Below are 19,812 nucleotides of genomic sequence, written 5' to 3'. Positions count from 1 at the left end.
ATCCAACCCCCAGAGATATGAAGGGTTTCAAGAAGCCCCTACGAGGATTGGAACTCAAAATCTGTTGATTGTGAGCCAGCCAACACTCTAAATTGATTCCTTGTAAAAAGTTTTCAGTTTGGTGTTTTAACATCTTATAACACCTGTTTTGTTGCCAGAAAAAATGGGAAAAAAACCTATTATCATCCTCTAAATTATGTGCCACCTGGCCCGATGGAGTATCAGTACTACTCAGAATAATGTTTGTATTGTTTAACCAAAGCATATAGAGTCAAAGGAAGTAAGTTATGTGATAACACAAGTATCCTGGCTGTCCTATTATCAGTCTACAGGCTTTTCGGCTTCATGCTATTCACGCTTTTTTACAGTTCCAAACTTAATCAGATCAAATTATTGTAACTAAACTTCATATAGACATGTATGAAATGTTCATTTAACCTTAATTACTGATTATAAGCTAAAAATGCAGAGATAATTAGTTAATTCTAGATTTGAAGCTTTCGTGACTGCAAGGATTCATTTTCTTAGGTTTTTTCGGTAAAGTCACGTAGGTAAAACATTAAAATTAATCAAAAAAGATTTAACTACACTTATTTGGCCAATCTTATTTGAGAGACAACTATCACAGGTTTACCATGTTTAGTTGTTTCTCCTTTTCACACTATTGTTAGGTAGGCCAGGTTGAGTCACAAACCGTACCTCTCCATAACAAAGGCTCACCCTCTTAAGCCTCACCTTAACCATATGAATAAAAAGTGTGCTGCACTTGCCCCTTCCCCCCCCCTCTCCAACCATTATATAAACGGAGTGGTAGCTCCTGCAATCTCTCATTTACTTGATACAGCTGTCGTGGCTGTGACGGTTCCACCTGAAGACGGAGGCTTGTGTTGCCTCTGAAACGTCGTGATTTTTTATTTTTTTATTTTATTTTACTTTTATTAATTTTAATGTTTTACCTACGTGACTTTACCGAAAAAACCTAAGAATATAATTAGTTAAGTTTTTGGCCCAAGGATATTAGCCGTAGTGGTGTAATCCTAGTTAACCAATGTCAATTATTTTCCATCCCACAGGCATCGGTCTCCAGGGCCCAATGGTGACGCTGCAGAGACCGCCCCAGGTGCTGCCCACCCACCAGTCACCGTGCCCGCCAGTCATCTACACCACGTCCACCATCCCACCGCCGCCCCTGCCCCTACTGCCACCGCCGCCGCCCTACCAGCCTACCGCTGGCAGAACGACCGGCCAGCCTGCGATGTCTCACTCGTTCCCAGCCTACCAAACGGTCGTGGTGTCGTCCTGCTCTGCTGCCAACAAGCCGGGCATGGGTGTCATCATGACGCAAGCGAGGCTGCCGGTGTCTTCGACGATCACGGGCACCGCGCAGCAAGGCGGCGTCGTCGTCCATGCCAACGCTCAACCGGGGCAGCAGCAGCAGCAGCAGCAGCCGGGCGTGCTCCACTTCTCACAGGCGGGGCAGGTTATAACGAGCCAAGGCACCGTGCAGACCACGTACGCCGTGGTGTCGTCGACGCAGTTCGTGCACGTGACCCAATCGTCGGGCTTCCCCGTGCTGAACAGCTCCGCCTCGCCGGCGACGATGGTGGTGACGACGCCGGGCGTGCAGCCGGCTGGCGCGTTGGTGACGACGCAGGTCCAGCCTGGCGCCGCTCCGGCTGGCAGCCCGGTTGTGGTCGGCGGCGGCGGCGGGTGCAGTGCCGGCGGCATTCCCGTCGGCCAGCCGATGCTGCAGATAACCCAGCCGCCGTCCGCCATCACCGCGTGCCACATCCCGGTGATACAGTCGGCAGCGCAGCCGAGCGGCGGCGTGGCTAACCACGTTCAGCTGCCGCAAACGATGGACGTCTCGGTGCAGAACTCTGTTGCGCGGTTCCAAGTCGTCTCGCAGCATCAGCAGCAGCAGCCGCTCAACCAGCAGCAGCAGCATTTGGCTCTTTATCAAGGTCAGGTTCATCACGTGACGAGCTCCGCGGGCCACGTCGCCTTCCTTCACCAGGCCCTGCCGACGCAAGGGGGCAGCGCCGTAGCGGCAGCGGTCGGCCCTGCGGCCGCGACTTCGCAACAGGAGCCTGCGATGCTCGGCGCCGCACCCCACCAGCAACAGCACCATGCGCTTGCGTCGGCACCGACGGTCATCCAGAGTCCAACGAGACACACCTTCCAAAACATCGCGCCGAAGCCGGCCAGCGGCACTCCCACGCCCGCACCCAGCCTGCAGAGCCCGCAGCAGGTGCACGTTATTGTCGGGCAGCAGGGCGGCACGTGCATGGCACCCGGCGGCCCCCAGCACGTCCCAGCCGTGCATCAGATAGTGCTCGCCGGGCAGCCACACCAGCGGCAACTCACCCCAACTCCGCACGGCGGCGGTGGCGGCATTAGCAGCATGGCGGGAGTACAGCCGCAGATGTCCGCTTGCGTGGCCCCGCAGGTGGTCGGAATACCTTCCGGTGTCCCCACGCTAAATCAGATGCTCACGATACGTTGTCAGCACCAGCAACAGCAGCAGCAGCCAATTCAGCCGGCGGTCAGCGGAGCAGCGGCCCTGCAGCAGGCGACCCCGATGCAGGACTCCACGTCGCCGTTGGTGAAGCAGCTGCTCTTGCCGCGGAGAAATGCCGTGACGCCCGCCGGCAAGATGATCCTGGCGGTCCCGCAGACGTCGCAAACCTTGCCGAGGCCAGCAAGCCCGCAGGTGGTCTACCAGGTGACGTCTGGACCGGGCGCGGGTGGCCTTGTCACGGCGCAGGGTGGACAACTGCAGCAGTTTGTGGTCGGGCAGGCAGGGCCAGCATCAGGGCAGCACTTGGTGGTGGGCCAAGCAGGTGGGCAGCAGATAATAGTTGGGCAGGCAACATGCCCACACGCACCTCAGATCGTAGTCGGGCCAGCAACAAGCGGACAGCAGATCGTGATGAGTGGACAGCCGCAGGTTGTTGGCAGCGGGCAGCCCACATTACCGGGTACGCAGCAGCAGCAGCAGCAGCAACAACAACAGCAGCTTCTGGTGGGACCAACGACGAATCACGGGCTCCCCACGCAGCAGATTGTGATGGGACAACCGGCATCGCATCTACCAGGAGCGCAGGCTCATCCGTTCTTGGTTGGCCAGAGTTCATTCCAGGTAATACATCACACGTCGCAGAGCGGCATACAGACGCTTCCCATCTCCCACATGCAGTTGGTGCCGGGCCCTATCATCAGCAGTGGGGCCAGCCAAGTAGCCATCACCATGATGCCAAGCGCAGGCTTTGCAGCGAGCAGCGCGGGAAATTCGTCCGTGATCAGTGCGACCCCGGCAACGCACAACCATGGGATGCCCGCGTTGAACAACATCAGCTCGCCGCTCACCGGCGGGGGCAGCTCGCTCTGGCAAAACCAGACCAACCTGGCAGCTGACGGCGTCCTGTCGCTACCACCGCCCGCAGGGGCGGTAGCGCCAGAACTCAAGGCGGAAGCGCTCGGCACACCAATGGGGTGCGACGATTCCAAGAACAGCCCCACTCGGCCGCCTGACAGCCCGAGCCGGCCGGCAGCTAATGGCGAGGCGTCTGCTACGAATTTCTCAGCCCTTCCCAACGGCAGGAATAACAAAGTGGAACTACCTCTCAGCCCGCCGTGCCCAGGCAACATGACGTGCGAACAGCAGCAGCAGCAGCAGCAGCAGATCAACCCAGTCAACCTCAATTCCACAGGCATCCTGGACAGCACTCAGGATCTCAAAAGCGAACTCTTGAAGCAGCAGCAGCGCCCGCTGGTGAACGGCGACTCCGACATGACCAAGGGAGAGGAGACTTACATACCCAACAGCGTCCACAATCACAAGGCCACGCCGGTGCAGAACCACATGGGCAACGGTGAGCTGTCGGACGAGAGGGACTCGAAACCGCAGTGTCTGCCCTCGACAAACGGACCCACGTCCGCGCTGCGTTCCGGCTGCGACGCGCCGTCCCCGACGCTGCCCCCCGCCTTGTCGCACAACGGCATGGCACCCGGCTCGCCAAAGCCCCAGGCGCCGCATGGCAACGCCAGGTCCGAGCAGTGTCCGGCCGCCCCCCCCACGACGACGGCAACGCCTGCGCCGACGACGAACCCCTCGCCCACTCCCATGTTGACCATGACGGTGTCTCATGATGGACAGGCGCCGGCGGCGGTGCACCCGGTAGCGCCGAAGGACGGTGACTGTAAGCGACCGCCACTCAAGAGGCCGCACGATGGCTCGGACGCCCTGCTTGCCACGGCCGTGCCTAACAAGGTCGGCGTGCGGATAGTGTCGGCCGGCGAGTCGCTAACCAGGACTGTGGCGTGCGCCCCAGCTGAAATGGTGCAGCAGCAGCAGGCAACGCAGCAAGTGATGCAGATACCCTCCGCTGCGGTCCCGGCAACCCCGACACCACCGCCACCACCACCACCGTCCCTTGAGCTGACACGCAAGCCCAACCAGCACTTCATGTGCCTGTGGAAGGGGTGCAGACGGTACGTTGGTGCGCCTCCAACCTTTAGTATGTCACGTTAAAGCAAGGAAAATGTTTGGCCTGTTGCGTGTTGGAGAGTTTCCACGTGTCCTCTCGTTTTCAGTGCAAGTCCCATGGGTTTATGGAGAGTGCAAATGCACGACATGTACACACAAGTCGGTATAATGAATGTGACCGATATCGACTTGCATTTGTTAAGCAATGTTCTTATCCTGATCTATACACAGTGAGTGGACTCACTTTTTTTGACATTTCAGCCATGTGGACCTTACTCACACAGTCATTTATTCTAATTTTTATTACCAAATTGTTTTGGGAAGCCTCCTGGCTGACCCAAAATTGTGGCTTTCTGGGATCTGGATATGAGAGCTTTTACTTCTCTTCCACTTTAACTCAAACCTATGTTTTAATTATTTGTTTCTTTCGGTTAAGTCACGTCTAAACATAAAATAATAAATTAAATTAAATAATAGAATACGACGTTTCGATTGCAACACAAGCAATCATCATCAGGTATAATGAAATAGCGACATAAAATCTAACCAGAAAAACTATAGACAGACATATTAGCAGACAGATATCACCAAGATACATAGCGGGAGCAACACAGGTAACAGAGAGGGGTGATCGTCTCTGTGGGGTGGCCTTAAATATGTTTTAAGTTTAACTATTTGTCGTCTGATGCCTTCATTTCTTCGATTAATTTTTTTGGGAAAATGTGCTCGCCTTGCTACGGATAGACTTGGTGAGAGCGTTTCTCCCTGCCCGACTCCTCTCCTCGTTTTTACTTTGTTGCTTCTTTACACGTGGCTTTACGCACGGCTCAGAGATCAAAATGCAAATCAAACACCAGCACATCGAATGTCAAGCAAAGCAAGCGGCCTTAGGCAGGACATCGCCAGAAGGGATAATTGCAGATAGACAAAATTGGTGGTGAATTGGTAGCCAAAGGAGGAAAGACACTTGAGAGAATGACCAACATGGAGATGGAGTGATGAGATCGCGTGTGTGTCTGTACGCCAGTGAGCGAGCAAGAGAATTCGCAAACTCCCGCAACCTCCGGTGCGAAAGAAGTTCAATGTACAAACTGCCCGCATGTTTAGATACTTCCACAACCACCTGTAACCAGGCCCAAAGGTGTGGGCTGCATGGGCGTGGTTGCTGGCCACCTAACCCCCTCGTGTGCCGTGCCGGCCTTCATAGGCTCTGCTACTCGCTCCTAACAGCACTTGCCCTAATACTCTGTTAAAGGCTACACGGGAGACCTTTGTCTTGTGTGTTTATACACGCGCTGTCCACGTGTCCCATGGTGGACCAACCTGAGATCCCCAGGTGAAATTGCGACTTATAAATGTAAAATTATTTTCGTTGTTGTTACGCTCGAGACGCGTGTGAACGTGGCTTTGCGTTCTCCCAGGTGGTTCGAGACGAACGGCCACGTGTTCCGGCACGCGGTGAGCGAACACGGCCGGGCGGGCGTGTACCCGGGCCGCTGTCTCTGGGAGGCATGCGAGGCCCATGATCGCCAGCGTTTGTCGTTCATCACTCACCTCCAGGTCAGCGCGCACACGCGCACACGCGCACACACGCGCACACACACCGACGTGCTTGTGTCGGCACAGAAGCGTTTCACGCACACTGCGCTTGCACATACGTGTGTATGTGTGTAATGAGATTTGTAATTAGGTGGCGTAGCAGTTTAGCAGTAGTGTAGCGGTCAGCGCGCTGCACTCACAGCCACCAACACCAGTGGCAATAATCTCTCCTCGGTTCACTAGGCCTCATATGAGTACCTGCTGGTGCGGTGTGTCAACATTGCCAGAGGGAGACCAAGGAGGCCGGGCGTGGTGTTGGCCACCCACCCACCCCCCCCTCGTGGGTGCACGTTAACAGCACTTGCCCCAACAGTCTGTTAAGGCTATACGGTGGGGGGGGGGGGGGTTTTGTCGATTCTTGACTCAAATGTGCATTTCCATAAGGAAATAACTTGGTTTCTTGGGGTGCATAGTTATTTGCAAAAATTGGCTACACACAGCATCACATTTATTGCTCTCAATGTTTCAATTTTTCTTGAAACCCAGTAATAGTTTAATTGGGAATGACCAAATCACAGACCTTTTAATGTGCACATAAAGACACCGACATCTAGATTCACAGTGAGTTAGCCATAATCTCCACGTTATAAATTGAAGGTAACTCGAAATTAGAGGCAGCCAAAGTGAAAATATCTGTCTACGTATAACCAAATGTTTACCGTTATGTCAGCCAGAACATTTGTTGTGAATGCCTTCTCACATGATAAAAGGGCATCAATACAAAACAATATTAGCTCAAATAAACCAATATTAAGCAAAGCAATGCCTTGCATTATAAATATTGTAGTAGCCCGAGCCCTTTCAAGCATTGCACCTTTACCCACCCATGTTAATAATGCTGATTTACAATACAGTATGTTAATGCCAAGATGTTAAGTTGATCGATCAATGTTTATTACTCGGTGTAATTATAAATGATGCCAGACCCTTGGCCTGCCATTTAAAGTAATGCGATTGGATCTTTGATGTTAAACGTGTGTTAACAAACGGCGTGCATGTTGGTTTTAAAGGCTTATACGCTTAGCGTTAACAGCGACGGCATGTGTTTTTTGTTTGTTTCCAGGATAAGCACTGTACGAAAGAAGCCTTGCAGGCAGGGCTTAAAAAACTGGAAGAAAAAATACAGTCCGAAAAGCAGCAGCAGCAACAGCAGCCTTCCAGGTGAGCTCGCCAACAGTGACCAACAATCGCCTGCGTACACTGGCACTGCCATGAGAAACAGTGGAGGCTTGTCGTGTACGCTAGCGCACGTAACACGTGTCGCGGGGGTAGATCAAAGGGGATGTTAAACTAAATATGTTGAAAATTACTTCCAGTTTCCAGGGCCAATTTTCTGGCAAACAGCAAACTTGAATAGTCATTCCACATTGAACACCAACCGAGTAATTGACACTTCTTCTATTCCAGCTCTTGCCAGATAGGCAACGTCAAATATCCATTTAAAGCTTTCGTGACTGCAGGGATTCATCTTCTTGGTTCTTTCGGTAAAGTCACGTAGAAGGGAAGTAATAAAATAATAAAAATAAAAATAAAAAAATAAAACATAATAAAACAATTGTTTTATTATGTTTTATTTTTATTATTTTATTACTTCCCTTCTACGTGACTTTACCGAAAGAACCAAGAAGAAGGTCAAATATCCACCCTAATATGTTGCAATATTAACAAAAGCGTTATTTTTAACAGGCACATGTCACTCCATCCCATGCCTTGATCTCTCTCCTTACACACATTTTCCCCATTCTATCTCTCATTCATATTCACTCTCTCCTTCACTAACTTTTTTTTTGCCTTCCTGCTTCCCATCCTTCCCCATTGTATCTTCTCCTTCGATACTGAAATCTCTCTTCTTCCCTCACACCCTTGCACCCTCCATCTCCCTCCTTCCCCTCCCATCCCTCCTTCCCCTCCCATCCCTCCCTCCCTCCGCTCCCATCCCTCCCTCCCTCCCTCCCTCCTTCCACTCCCATCTCTCCCTCCCCCCTTCCCTGTTCATCTCCGTCGTCCGCCTGTGCACCGCCTCTCGGCCAAATCGTGTCTCTCAAACACTCCCTTGTCTGCCCTCGTTTTCGCCCCTGCAGCCACGCTCCCTCAAACCCCGCGGCAGCATCGATGGGAGCGTCGGCACGACCGCTGGCAACGCCGCCGCTGGCTGGCACTCCCCCAGGGTTTGCCGCGCACGGCCGCCCGGTGAAAACCCTGGCGGGACACCCGGGTGCTGCCATGCTCGCTCTGCGCCGGGGTTCCCGCTCGCTCACCTTCCGCGACTTCACGGTAAACCGCTCGTGCACGGGCGATGCTAATCCGTGAGCCCGGTCCCCCGTTCGTTCACCCGCCGATTTTAACATCTTCTTGGTTCTTTCGGTAAAGTCACGTAGAAGGGAAATAATAAAATAATAAATATACAACATTATAAAATAGTATAATAATAATAATATAATAAACTACTATAATATATTACTACTAGCAGAAGTACCCGGCGTTGCCCGGGTGAAAAATATATTTCTTAATAACCTTACATATATACACAGATGGGCTGCTACCCCTGCCCCCCCCCACAGCCACGATCTCCTGGGCCGCTGTGCAGTAATATGTACGGCCTATAGTGTGGTGGGGTGTCGAGGCCTAGTACCGTGCAGAGCCTCCGGCCTCGCCTAAATTGCCCACCCGGCTGAGGCTGGGTACTGGGGCCGTTACCCCCCCCCCCGCGCTACAATAATACTGTCTAATCGCTATAATTTTATTATCTACCGACCCTATAATAGTAATTGCACACATTGGGGTGGGGGGGGAGTGAAGAGGACGTGAAACTTTGATGAATTTACCTCAGAGTCGCGTGTTAATGCGTGCGCATATTTTTAACGGGAATTAAAAATGGCGTCCACCCCGCAGCGAATGCGTCGCTACCCGTTGCCAGGGGCAACCGCCGTGGAAAACCAAACGGACCAATCGTGTCTCGCAAATCCCTCACATTTCGTCCAATGAAACTGCGTATGGTCCTGCGACACACAGACAGACAGACACACAGACAGACAGACAGATTTGCGATTTTATATATATAGATAATAATATAATTATTATGAATCCCTGCAGTCACGAAAGCTTTAAATCTAGATTTTGACATGTTAACTAAACCGAAGCTAACTCGGCCTGGTAGACAGGAGGTCGTGGGTTCTTTTCAAACCCTGACGCCTGTTGTATATTCGGCGTTTGCATGTTCTCCCCGTGGTCGCGTGGATTTTCCTCCGGATCCTCTGGTTTTCCCCTCTACATTTAGAATCGACGTCCATTTATAATATTTGGCTGCGATCAATTTCCACGTGATAAGCCACTTCGTTCAGCTATTATTTTTGGACAGGTCGCTTCTGAAGAAGAGCTGTATAGTTCAGTGGGCCTTACCTGGTAAAATAAAAATAGTTTAGCTTAGATTCTAAATAAGGGAAAAACCGGAGGACCTGGAGAAAAATCCACGTGACTCTGGGGAGAACATGAAAACTCCAAATATACAGGCGTCAGGGTCGGGATCGAACCCACGACTTCCAGTATACCAGGCGAGGTAGTTAACATAATCTTTTTGGTACCACACACAGTTTGTGTGTCCCATGCTGTCGAAAATAAATTTGAAGCTTTGTTAATGTGCGAGATTCTGCACGTAATGTGTGTGAGAGCGTCGGGTGTGGGACAAATGTGTTAAGAAGCATTTGCAGGTTATTTGCAGCTCGTCATGAGGCTTTGCTCAGCAGTAGTGCTTGAAACATTGGAAGAAAAAAAAAACGGGAATATTATTTAAATAAGTTACGGCCAGGGATATCAGAAGCCAATCGAGATGATGCACCGTATCTCCTGTGACCGCACAGGAGTGCACGAGCTGACCTGGCAGTGACTCAGGAGGGCTCTGGGCGGGGTAATTTGAAGGCGTTGGACGAGAAACGGGCGTGCTTGGAGTGCATTGCGCTTCAAATCGGTCCAGCCCAAGCGGTGTTTTTTTCTTTGGTTCTTTTGGTAAAGTCACGTATAAAGATAAAATAATAAATTAAATAATAGCATACTACCACGTTTCGATTGCAACACAAGCAATCATCATCAGGTATAAAAAAAATAGCAACAAAAATCGAACCAGAAAACTATAGACAGACATACAAGCAGACAGACATCACAAGGACACACAGAGAGAGAACACATATCAGCACAAAGAGAGAGGTCGTTTCTGTGACGAGGCCTTAAATATAGAGAGGGGGCGGAGGCGGAGAGAGGGAGGGGACAGAGAAAAAATTAGCATGTCAATGAGTGGACGACATGTTGACATGCTAATTTTTCTCTGCCCCCTCCCTCTCTCCGCCCCCGCCCCCTCTCTATATTTAAGGCCTCGTCACAGAAACGACCTCTCTCTTTGTGCCGATATGTGTTCTCTCTCTGTGTGTCCTTGTGATGTCTGTCTGCTTGTATGTCTGTCTAGTTTTCTGGTTAGATTTTTGTTGCTATTTCTTTTATACCTGATGAAGATTGATTGTGTTGCAATCGAAACGTCGTAGTATGCTATTATTTAATTTATTATTTTATCTTTATACGTGACTTTACCGAAAGAACCAAAGAATAATTCCTGCAGTCACGAAAGCTCCGAAATTGACAGTGTTTTTTTGTCGTTGTTGGCGTCCACACCAAGCTGTGGACGTTGGCAGCGACTCTGGGATGTGTCGGCTACTGTGGTGCCCGGCCATCAGCCATTGGTTCAATCGTACGCTACGTTGTTTCTCGTCTGGTGTGCTGTCCAGGACGACAAGGAAGGACCCATCACAAAAAGTATCAGGATAACGGCTTGTCTCGTGCTCCGCAATATTGCCAGGCACTCGGAGTCCGGGAGGAGGTATGCATCTGCACGTTTGAGTACACGGATACCATTTCTCGATTTTAAGCTTTCGTGACTGCAGGGATTCATCTTCTTGGTTCTTTCGGTAAAGTCACGTAGAATGGAAATAATAAAATAATAAAATATATCTGTTTATTATGTTTTATTTTATTATTTCCATTCTACGTAGAATAGAAATAATAACATAATAGAATATATTTGTTTTTTCTGTTTTATTTTATTATTTCCATTCTACGTGACTTTACCGAAAGAACCAAGAATATGGATACCATTTCCTTTTTTGCACGGAGATAAAGCTGGTTGTAGTTACTGGCGAAAGGTCATACTCAGATTGTAAATGTTGTGGCTTTGCTCTCCAATGCACCGGTGTGCTGTACTAGTATACTACACACTACTATACACTACACTACTATACACTACACTACTATACACTATACTACACACTAGTGCTGTATTAGTAACGAATTGGCACTTTCTGTTTACGTGACAAACCTCACTAATTGGCTGTGGCGGGTTTAACGACACATTTATATATTTACGTGATCTAACCCCAAAAAACCTGTATTATGGATTAAATTTGTATATTTGTCTCCGTTCAAAAAATCTGGATAAGAGTGATTTTATACGGATATCTTATGTATATGTATGCAGTCCTTTGTCAATATATTGCTGGATAAAGACCTCCCCCCACGTTGCGTTGGTCAGTGCGGTTGTTGGTAGCGATGGGTCACCCAGGTCTGGCCGAAGCCATCATGGGCGAGTGTCTGGAATTGCAACGTGTTACAATGTAGATGGTACCTCGATAGCAATGGTTCTTTACCTAGGGGTGCGAGATGCCATTTCTGAGAACATAAACGGGTGCGGGCTGCAGGTAAGATTAAGAACCACTGCTCTATAGTTTAGCACTGTAATATATTATCACACGTCCTGCAGCTTTATAAAATTATGTTATTGGCCATTTAAGCAATTGCAATATATATTGTGTACGTAGTGACTGAGGACCACATTAACGATTTCTCTTTCGTGGGGGGGACCCTCAAATTTGTAATATCTCCTCTTGCTTTGTGATGGGTAATGTGAACCCCTAACAGCCACTGATGCTGTAGAGAAACCCCCAAGTGTTTTTGAGAGTCGTTCACGAGCCACAGCTTTCGCGGCCTAGGGTAACGCATCGGCCTCAACGCCCCCCGTCTCTGCGTTCTGACGCGCGCCGGCCATGTCCCCGACCGCAGGCTGGTGCGTCGGCACGAGGCTCACCTCTCCACGATGGCGCTGAGTGGCATGGAGGGCTCCAGCACGCTCGCCAAGTGTCTGTACGAACTCGCTCAGCACCCGGCGTCGCCGCAGAGACGGCACGCGCGCTTTCCCGCGGACGACGACCAGAGACTCTAGCGCCCTCGGACGGGGGCGGTTCGGTACGTGCGCGCGCGCTCGCTCGCGTACGTGCGCATCTCTGTAACTGCAGCGGACAATCACGGCGGCGGGGGTGGTGGTGGTGGTGGTGTGGGGGGTGGGGGGTGAACTCTCCCGGAAAGGAAGTGAACTCACAAAAATGTTCCTGGCGCGCACGTGAGAGAGACACGACACCGCCCCGGCGTGAAGTTGAGAAAGTGTCCCCGTTGTGCACCTTCCCACCACCGCCCCGAACTCCCCCACCACCTCATCCCTCCCCACCCACCCACCCCCCTCCCACTGCTGCCCTTCTTCCCAGCTGCTCCAACGTCTCATCCGGCCTCTGCAAAGAAGAAAAAAGTATCTATTTTTTGAAAATCTTGGACGTTACCTGGAGAATCGCTCGTCCTCACTACGTTTCCTCAATTCTGTGTGGAATATCTTCGTCTTGTGTGGTGGGGAGTGGGAAGCGAAATAGGTTTTAAACAAGACCAGTAGCAGCGGTGGCAGTCATTTTAAAATATTGGTCCTTAGATAGTTTAGATTTGTGCTTTTTCCCGAGGAGATATATTCCACTTTAGGATTCTAGAGAGAGAGAGAGAGACACGCACACACTGGGAATACTTTTTTTTTCAGAAAGTAAGGCTTTTTAAAATAAAACAGAAACAGTGGTTGTTTACTATAATATAAGGGTAAATTTATTCGATTAAATGGCATTAAATATTTTAATATACAAAGGGTAGATGCCTTTTTCCCTACTTTTAAACCAAGACATTACAATACATTTGAACCCGCATTGGTTAGGACCTTTGAGTTTATTTTAGAATGGTTGAAATGTTGAGGATTGGTAACGTCTCTCGGTCAATTAATTTGATACAAAGTTACAGCTTCTTTAAGTTCAGTCAACTGTCAACTTTTGTTTTCATCAGTTTTTACAAGAGAAAATATTGTAAATTATTGTGGCTACTTTGTTGAATTTATTGTGTAAATTAAAAAGGCACCTGCATTAAATTACAGAATGAACGTTTCCAACTGAAGGCAAGCGGTCATTCAAACGGTATAACTTGATGCAAAATACCTTTGCAAAAAAAATAAACGTAGATGCATTATTTTTTGATTTCGTGTGTGCCCACTTGCTTTTGCGGTAGAGTTTACGGTAGCCAGTGCGTTGCTGCACACGCTGACAAACTCGAACGCTCGGCAACTTGGAACCACATGCCGCGACTTGAGAGGTGTAACACGTTTATTGGGTATTCGCAGGCGCGTGGCGTGCTTGCTAGAGTTTCATCGTTACGTTTTTTTTCATATCTCAGAAAGAGGACTTGGCAAAACGTGCGATATATTTGTATCCCTTGTGCGTGCGTGCGTGCGCGTGCAAAGTCGCAAACAGTCCCGGTGCTAACTGTAAAACATGTTGCAAACTTTGCACAAGACGTTTCGGTTCAAGACTCCTCCGCGCGTTATGTTTTCTTTTCCTTTGGTCGCAACGGTGGGGGCGCGGGAGTGGGGAGGGGTTTGGCCACAGCGCTCCCAACAGCGCTCCCCCACAGCGCTTCCCGTCGCGTACAATGTCCCGCAGCGTCCAGCGATGAGCCAGCGACGCAGCCTAGAACGGAGAATTAAATCGGCGGCCACTTGTACGCTTACCGAGCTGTTGCCACCGTCTCTGAGGCTCCGGACATTTGAGCCGGATCTCATTCTTCTTCACTACTTTCTTCCTGCCCCCCCCCCCCTCCTCCTCCACTCCTCCACTCCCATTTCTTAGCCGTTAAAAATCCATGGCCTTCCCTCGTCTATACGCTGCCGCCCCCCCCCACCCACAGCAGCAGGATGTCCTTAGGCAAATTGAGCTGGCCACCTACTGCTCCATTAGTATTGGAAAAACATTGCAGAGTTTGATTTTGGGGTCGTGTTTGAGGACAAACGTTGGGAAGCATGGGGAGAGAGTTAAAGTCGCCCCCCCCCACCCCGTCGACGGAATGTCTGGATGCTGTCGTTTGTGCTCGTTGAGCACCGTTGTAGCGCCCTGAACGTTATTGCATTTTGCTTACTTCAAAGTGTGAATAGGTTTTTGTTCGGGTTGTGGTAAAGTGTTGTTCATTATGTGAGTATTTATAAAGAGCTCAATTGGAAAGTATCTTTGGACAGGCTCTGTTGCAAAAGCGTTTTTTTTCCCACTGTGCACCACAATATTGAATGATAACCAATTCTTACCAAAGCATTTTTAATTGGCTTAACTTTCAAATCTTTTTTTCATGAAATGCCCTTTGGATATTTTCAAAATAGAATTTTACAAATTAAGTGAGAAAGGCGAGTACAGATTCATCGATTGGGGGGGGTGGGGGGGTGAGATTCACACTGGAGAGAGTGTATCTCGAATTTGAAGGGTTTAAAAAAGCAAATTAACACCGAGAAAGAACGCTTGTGTGAGCATCAATTGCCACAAGCTTATGGATCACCGCTCCGGTGAAACGTGGACTGGTAATATCCTTACTTTGGTGCCCTATAAAATTAACTTGTGGTTTTATTTTTTCCCCACCCCACCCCACCCCACCCCTGTTCCTCCCCGCTGACTTAAAACGATGACACAACCGCCGATAATGAAGTCGCTGTTTAAAGTTGGAAAACACACATGCGCACGCGTGTGTGGGAGCTTGGCATCCCATATACTGGTGAAGACGATCAAGGCTCGGCAATAAAGCCGTGTGCTCAGAGCACGTGCTCTGAGGTGGTCATCTTCCGCCGTCCGCAGCAAACGACACACGGCGCTGTCCATCGATTTGGCGAGATTTACGCAACAACAAAGAACTTGAACTTCTGTACTGAAATTCAGCGCAGGGAGGCCCATAGCAGGCTAGGGGGGGGGGGTGCGGGGACCGGGGTGGGGGCAGCGATTGGAGCAGTCGGGAGGTGGGCATGAAGAAAAAGCCAGGCGACCACAAACCTGCCGTGCGTGGCACGGGGAAACAATGCCTTGCGAAATGAAGTTCTTTTAAAGTCGCGAAGAAGATATGATGGGGAGGGGGGTGTGTGGGGGTAAAAGGAGAAAAGATGAAACACGAATACCCAGCGAATTCACGAGTTGGAAAGTATGCGTTTTTGTTAATTTGTTTTTCGCAGTTGTGTTTTTATTTTAAGTTCACGCAACGCCAAGACTGTTAGCGCAAGAAGCATCGATTCGAGATGGGGAGCGGTAGAGGGAAAAGAGGATTTTTCTCCGAGTGAGTTTGGTTTTCTGTGACATTTTGTCTTCACACCAGCATAAACTAACCTGATGTTTCAGCAAGAAAAAAGAACGCTGTATAGTGTAAACAAATATGGACCACTCTTCACGCTTAAACACTTTTGGACCAGAGCTCGGACTCTCGTGACAGCTTTCTGCATTAGACCCACGCTTAAAAATAATAACGTTAAAAAGATAGATATGTATGCATATATCCAATCTCTTGCGTTGTACTGTAAAAAAAAAATATGGTCATTTGTAAAGGTGTTATTGCTAAATATTTTTTACACTTTAGTCCAGGGACAGGTCAAGAAAAAAAAGATGCTTGTATGAGGGCAAGAACCTGTGGGATTATAACCTCCTTTTACAATAAATGAAATTCCTTTGTGAAAGAAAAAAAACATTAACAAAAAAAAAGTTAAATGTAAGTAAAATAGAAAGAAAAAAAAATTCGATTGTCATGTAACTGAAACACGTGAGAATGGTTTAGCTTTCGTTTTGGGGGTTTTATTGTTTGTGTCGGTTGATATTGATGTACATATGTGAATAGTGTGCATTGTGCACTACCCATTTAAAAGGGGTAGTTTATACTCTTAAACACCAGTGGTCAGCCGAAAGGTCTTCATTTTGTGTGCATGAACGCAAAGTGAAAATGGCTGAGAATTTACACAAATGGCTCGGCGTTTCTTTTTTGAATTATAACTTTTTTTTTTACAACAATAAAGTTCATGAATAATAAAAAATAAACGTTTAAATGGTAATTATTTAATGCAATTTTATTTCTCCGTTTTTCACGGTACGGATGTAACATTTGTTTAAACAAAAAAAGAGAAAAATGTGACCAGTTGTGGCTATGTATGTACCGTATACTCACAACCTGATTGTAATGTTTGTCCGGTAACGGAGCGTTTCTCAAAATTTGGATTTTTCTGTCGCCCTCCCCCCTCCCGTTAAACAGCTGGTTGCTCATCAGCGCGTCAACCAGTGAACGTTTTTAATCCCAAACGCAAACCTGATGTTTAGTACAAATATCTACTTGTATAGGAGGTTAATTTTTGTATGTAAAAATTGGTTTAATACATACATTTTATACAGGAATTTCTTCTTTGTATTATATTTGTATTTCTGTGCCAGTGTGAAAAATGTTCCATACTCATGTTTTTTTTTCCTCTCTTTTTTTACTTCAAATGTCCTCGTTTAAAATTGTCTGCGTGCGCTTCCGCTGTGTACATGCGGTTGCTTCAAAAGAATCCTTCAAATGTATAACTTAATTTGCTACCCCCCACCCCATTTAAAATAGCGGCGAAAAAAAAGTGAATGAGATATGTGTGCCCTCCTACCCCCCACCTCCCCATCAACAGTTTTAACTGCTGTGAACCTGCCAATAATAGCATTTTTTTCTGCTTTGTTGAGTTAAACGTTTGTGAATAAAAAGTCTGCGCAAATTACACCGTTCATTCGGACCTCTTCCATTAAATCCATTTTGACGAAAGGCCACAAACAACCACCCCCCCACACCACCACCCTGTTCTAGAACGAGGCTGGCAGTAGAACATCCTGAATGTCCGGGCTATACCTACTTTCTTGAGAAATGCGTCTGTAGCATTAATTACATTGCACTAGACCACGCAAAATGATGGAAGTGGTACTTAAGAAGTGTGCATGGTTTGTTCTTAATTTATTGTCAGTGTCAATATTCAGTAAATATTTCTTCCCTCCAATATATACATTTGAAGAGAACGTTAAAGTGCTTTTTTTGTGGGGGGGGGGGGGGGGGAGCGTTGATATTTCCAACCTTTAAGCCAAACGGCGTGAAAAGGCAAAATCCGCAGTTTAAATTGGCTTGTTCGCTGTGTACACCTGTGGTTAACATTTATCCGTGGTCAAGTATTAATGTTGGTCAGTGGAGGTTCACACACAACCAGCAGACCTCTTAAGATTACTGGTTCCCTGCAGTTGTAGTTGACAGCCATAGAGGGGTGTGCAGCTATGAATTACGTGCAAAGTTCACGTGAAGGGGAGTCTATGATCTAAATCGGAGTGAGGTGCGAGTTCGGCTTGAGCTAATGCAGCCCCTCCACCACCACGACGCAGAGCTCGTAAAACCCCCTTCGAATTACTTTGGGCAACAATCGTTGTGGTTGAGAAGCCGTTGCGGTGAACTGTGACTCCATATTGCGGGCAACATTTTGACAACCTTTAAGGTCGAACGCTTCTCTGGATTTGAACAAAAAAAATATACGAGTCTGCTGAACACAGCCACGTGCGTGTGTGCGCAAGGTGTATAAGATACGTCGCCATGTCAGGTGTGCGCTTGGTCTTTCAACAGATGTAGTGATACGCAGGGCCTCGTTTGATTTATCAACCTTTCGTGTACTTCGAGGATCGGTTAAACTCATGCCTGACCTTTAACCCTTATTGGAAACAGGACAAATAGGACCACAGTATAAATGATAACAGGCATACCCGTGTGCATTTTGCTTACTGGAATATCAGATCGGTTTAAGGGCCAGAGGACGTCGATAAATTTCCAACGTTCGACCAAACGCTGCTGATGGCACCCAATATCGGCAGGCTACAGTCAGATGCAGAGACGTCACTCGGGATAGAGGCGTAGCGGAGGGACACAGACCAGCAGGTAAAATATTTGGTGTGGCCTGCCGTCGTGTCAATTTAGGGACGTCTACGCGTGTCAAATTTTGGGAGTGTTGTTGGTAACATCCATGTACGTTTGTTGAACTTCCTTCGCGCGCCGTACGTAGCCAGCCGTGCTAATCGGAGGTTCCGGGGGAAGGGACAAAAAACTAAACACACAAAATCAATTGGAAGGAAATGGATTTTCGGTAACTTGAAAAAAAAATTGCAGGCAGATTTTTTTTTTATAAAGCCACATCTAACTTATCGTTTAGCCCACGAGTTTGGAGCGCGGTGCGATGTGAAAATTTTGCAGAAGTTCACTGCGATGGTAACGCTGTAATATTGGAGAGGAGCGGTTGGGGGGGGTGGTGAAGGTCAAACCCAGGTGGTGCATTGCTGCCTCGGAATCTTGACGATCATTGTCTCGTTTCACAAATCCGGCGAACGCGTTGCAATGGTCGCATGAGATGGAATGTCCAAAGGCTCAGCAGAGTGCACGGTATAAGCAAGCATCGTATATGGGGGGGGGGGGGGTTATAGGTTTCTCGAGAAATGTTTTGTTATATCAGTAATGTCACCAGCCTTGTAGAACTTTCCACAAATTGAAGTTGGTCCCAACTTTGGGGGCTGTTGTGTCGGCTTTCTTTATTCCCATGTGTGTTTTCTTATTTAAGTGCATTTAAAAATCTATACATATATATGATTTGTTGAAAGCAGCTGTCCATGCGAGTTGTGTTTTTCTTTTCGGCCACAAGGAAACTGCGCCCGCCACCCAAACTTGGGTGGCTTTGTTGTAGACTTTTTTTTTGGTCAGCCGAATTTACGTCCCTTGTGGTGAGCACACACAACGTTTTAAATGCACTCGTTGGACATTTTTTTAGGGTTGTTGTTGGGTTATTTTTTTTTATTCTGAAGGTTTTGTGAAAATATTTCGGTGCCCGTCCATCTAAACATTCCTGAGGCATTTCAGGGCGGGGGGGGGGATCCTGAAATTTCAAGCATTGGGTGTAGGGTGTAAAATAGAAGTACTTAATAATGGGGAGAAAATAATAAGTTGCGTTGATATTTTTTTTTTCATGAGAACGAGTTCACAATGGCAGCTTTGTTCATTTCGGCGGTGGGGGGTTAAGGAAAACGACAACAACTCGATGCGATAAAAAAAACGAAAGGAAATACGAAAAAAATAGGTGCTCGCTAAGTGATGTTTGTGTACAAGTGTTGAATAATTCCAATTTGTCTTAAAGCGGGCTTTTTTATTTTATTAAAACCATTTTGCCCACAATTCTGTATTATCAACTGTATCGTCTACTACCTGGCCTTGTCATACCCCCCCCCACCACCTCCTACTGCCGGATTTCCCATCATCTCCTCCTCCTCCCACCCACCCAGCCAACCCACCCCTCCTGACCCCCCCCTCCCATCATTCATGTATTCTATATTCCACATAGCCCGGCTAGCCGCCCTGCCCCCCCTCCCCCCTCCCTAGAGCTTGCAAATTGCGCTAGCACTGGTTTTACAAACTTTGGAGACGTTTGTAGTTTTAAACAAATGTTATAAAATAATAAAAAAAACTTTTAAGTGTTTTGAAATAATGAAACCGGTGTC

General features: G+C 48.1%; 1 protein-coding gene across 1 annotated transcript in view; it reads left to right on the top strand.

The window, feature by feature from the left end:
- ARID2 (AT-rich interaction domain 2) overlaps nucleotides 1–17,018 on the top strand; it is a 106,236-nt gene extending 89,218 nt beyond the window's left edge. Inside the window, exons 15-21 of the mRNA XM_078607359.1 lie at nucleotides 1,074–4,494; nucleotides 5,911–6,049; nucleotides 7,152–7,249; nucleotides 8,170–8,362; nucleotides 10,861–10,952; nucleotides 12,188–12,370; nucleotides 14,954–17,018. Of these exons, the coding sequence (XP_078463485.1) occupies nucleotides 1,074–4,494; nucleotides 5,911–6,049; nucleotides 7,152–7,249; nucleotides 8,170–8,362; nucleotides 10,861–10,952; nucleotides 12,188–12,347 (4,103 nt within the window). The 3' untranslated portion in view covers nucleotides 12,348–12,370; nucleotides 14,954–17,018. The remainder of the gene's footprint in view (nucleotides 1–1,073; nucleotides 4,495–5,910; nucleotides 6,050–7,151; nucleotides 7,250–8,169; nucleotides 8,363–10,860; nucleotides 10,953–12,187; nucleotides 12,371–14,953) is intronic.
- Nucleotides 17,019–19,812: the final 2,794 nt, after the last annotated feature.

This window comes from Lampetra planeri, chromosome 27, assembly GCF_965212315.1.
Source record: "Lampetra planeri chromosome 27, kcLamPlan1.2.h2, whole genome shotgun sequence".
In the NCBI taxonomy this organism is placed as follows: domain Eukaryota; kingdom Metazoa; phylum Chordata; class Hyperoartia; order Petromyzontiformes; family Petromyzontidae; genus Lampetra; species Lampetra planeri.
This window is presented reverse-complemented; position numbering and strand designations above follow the sequence as displayed.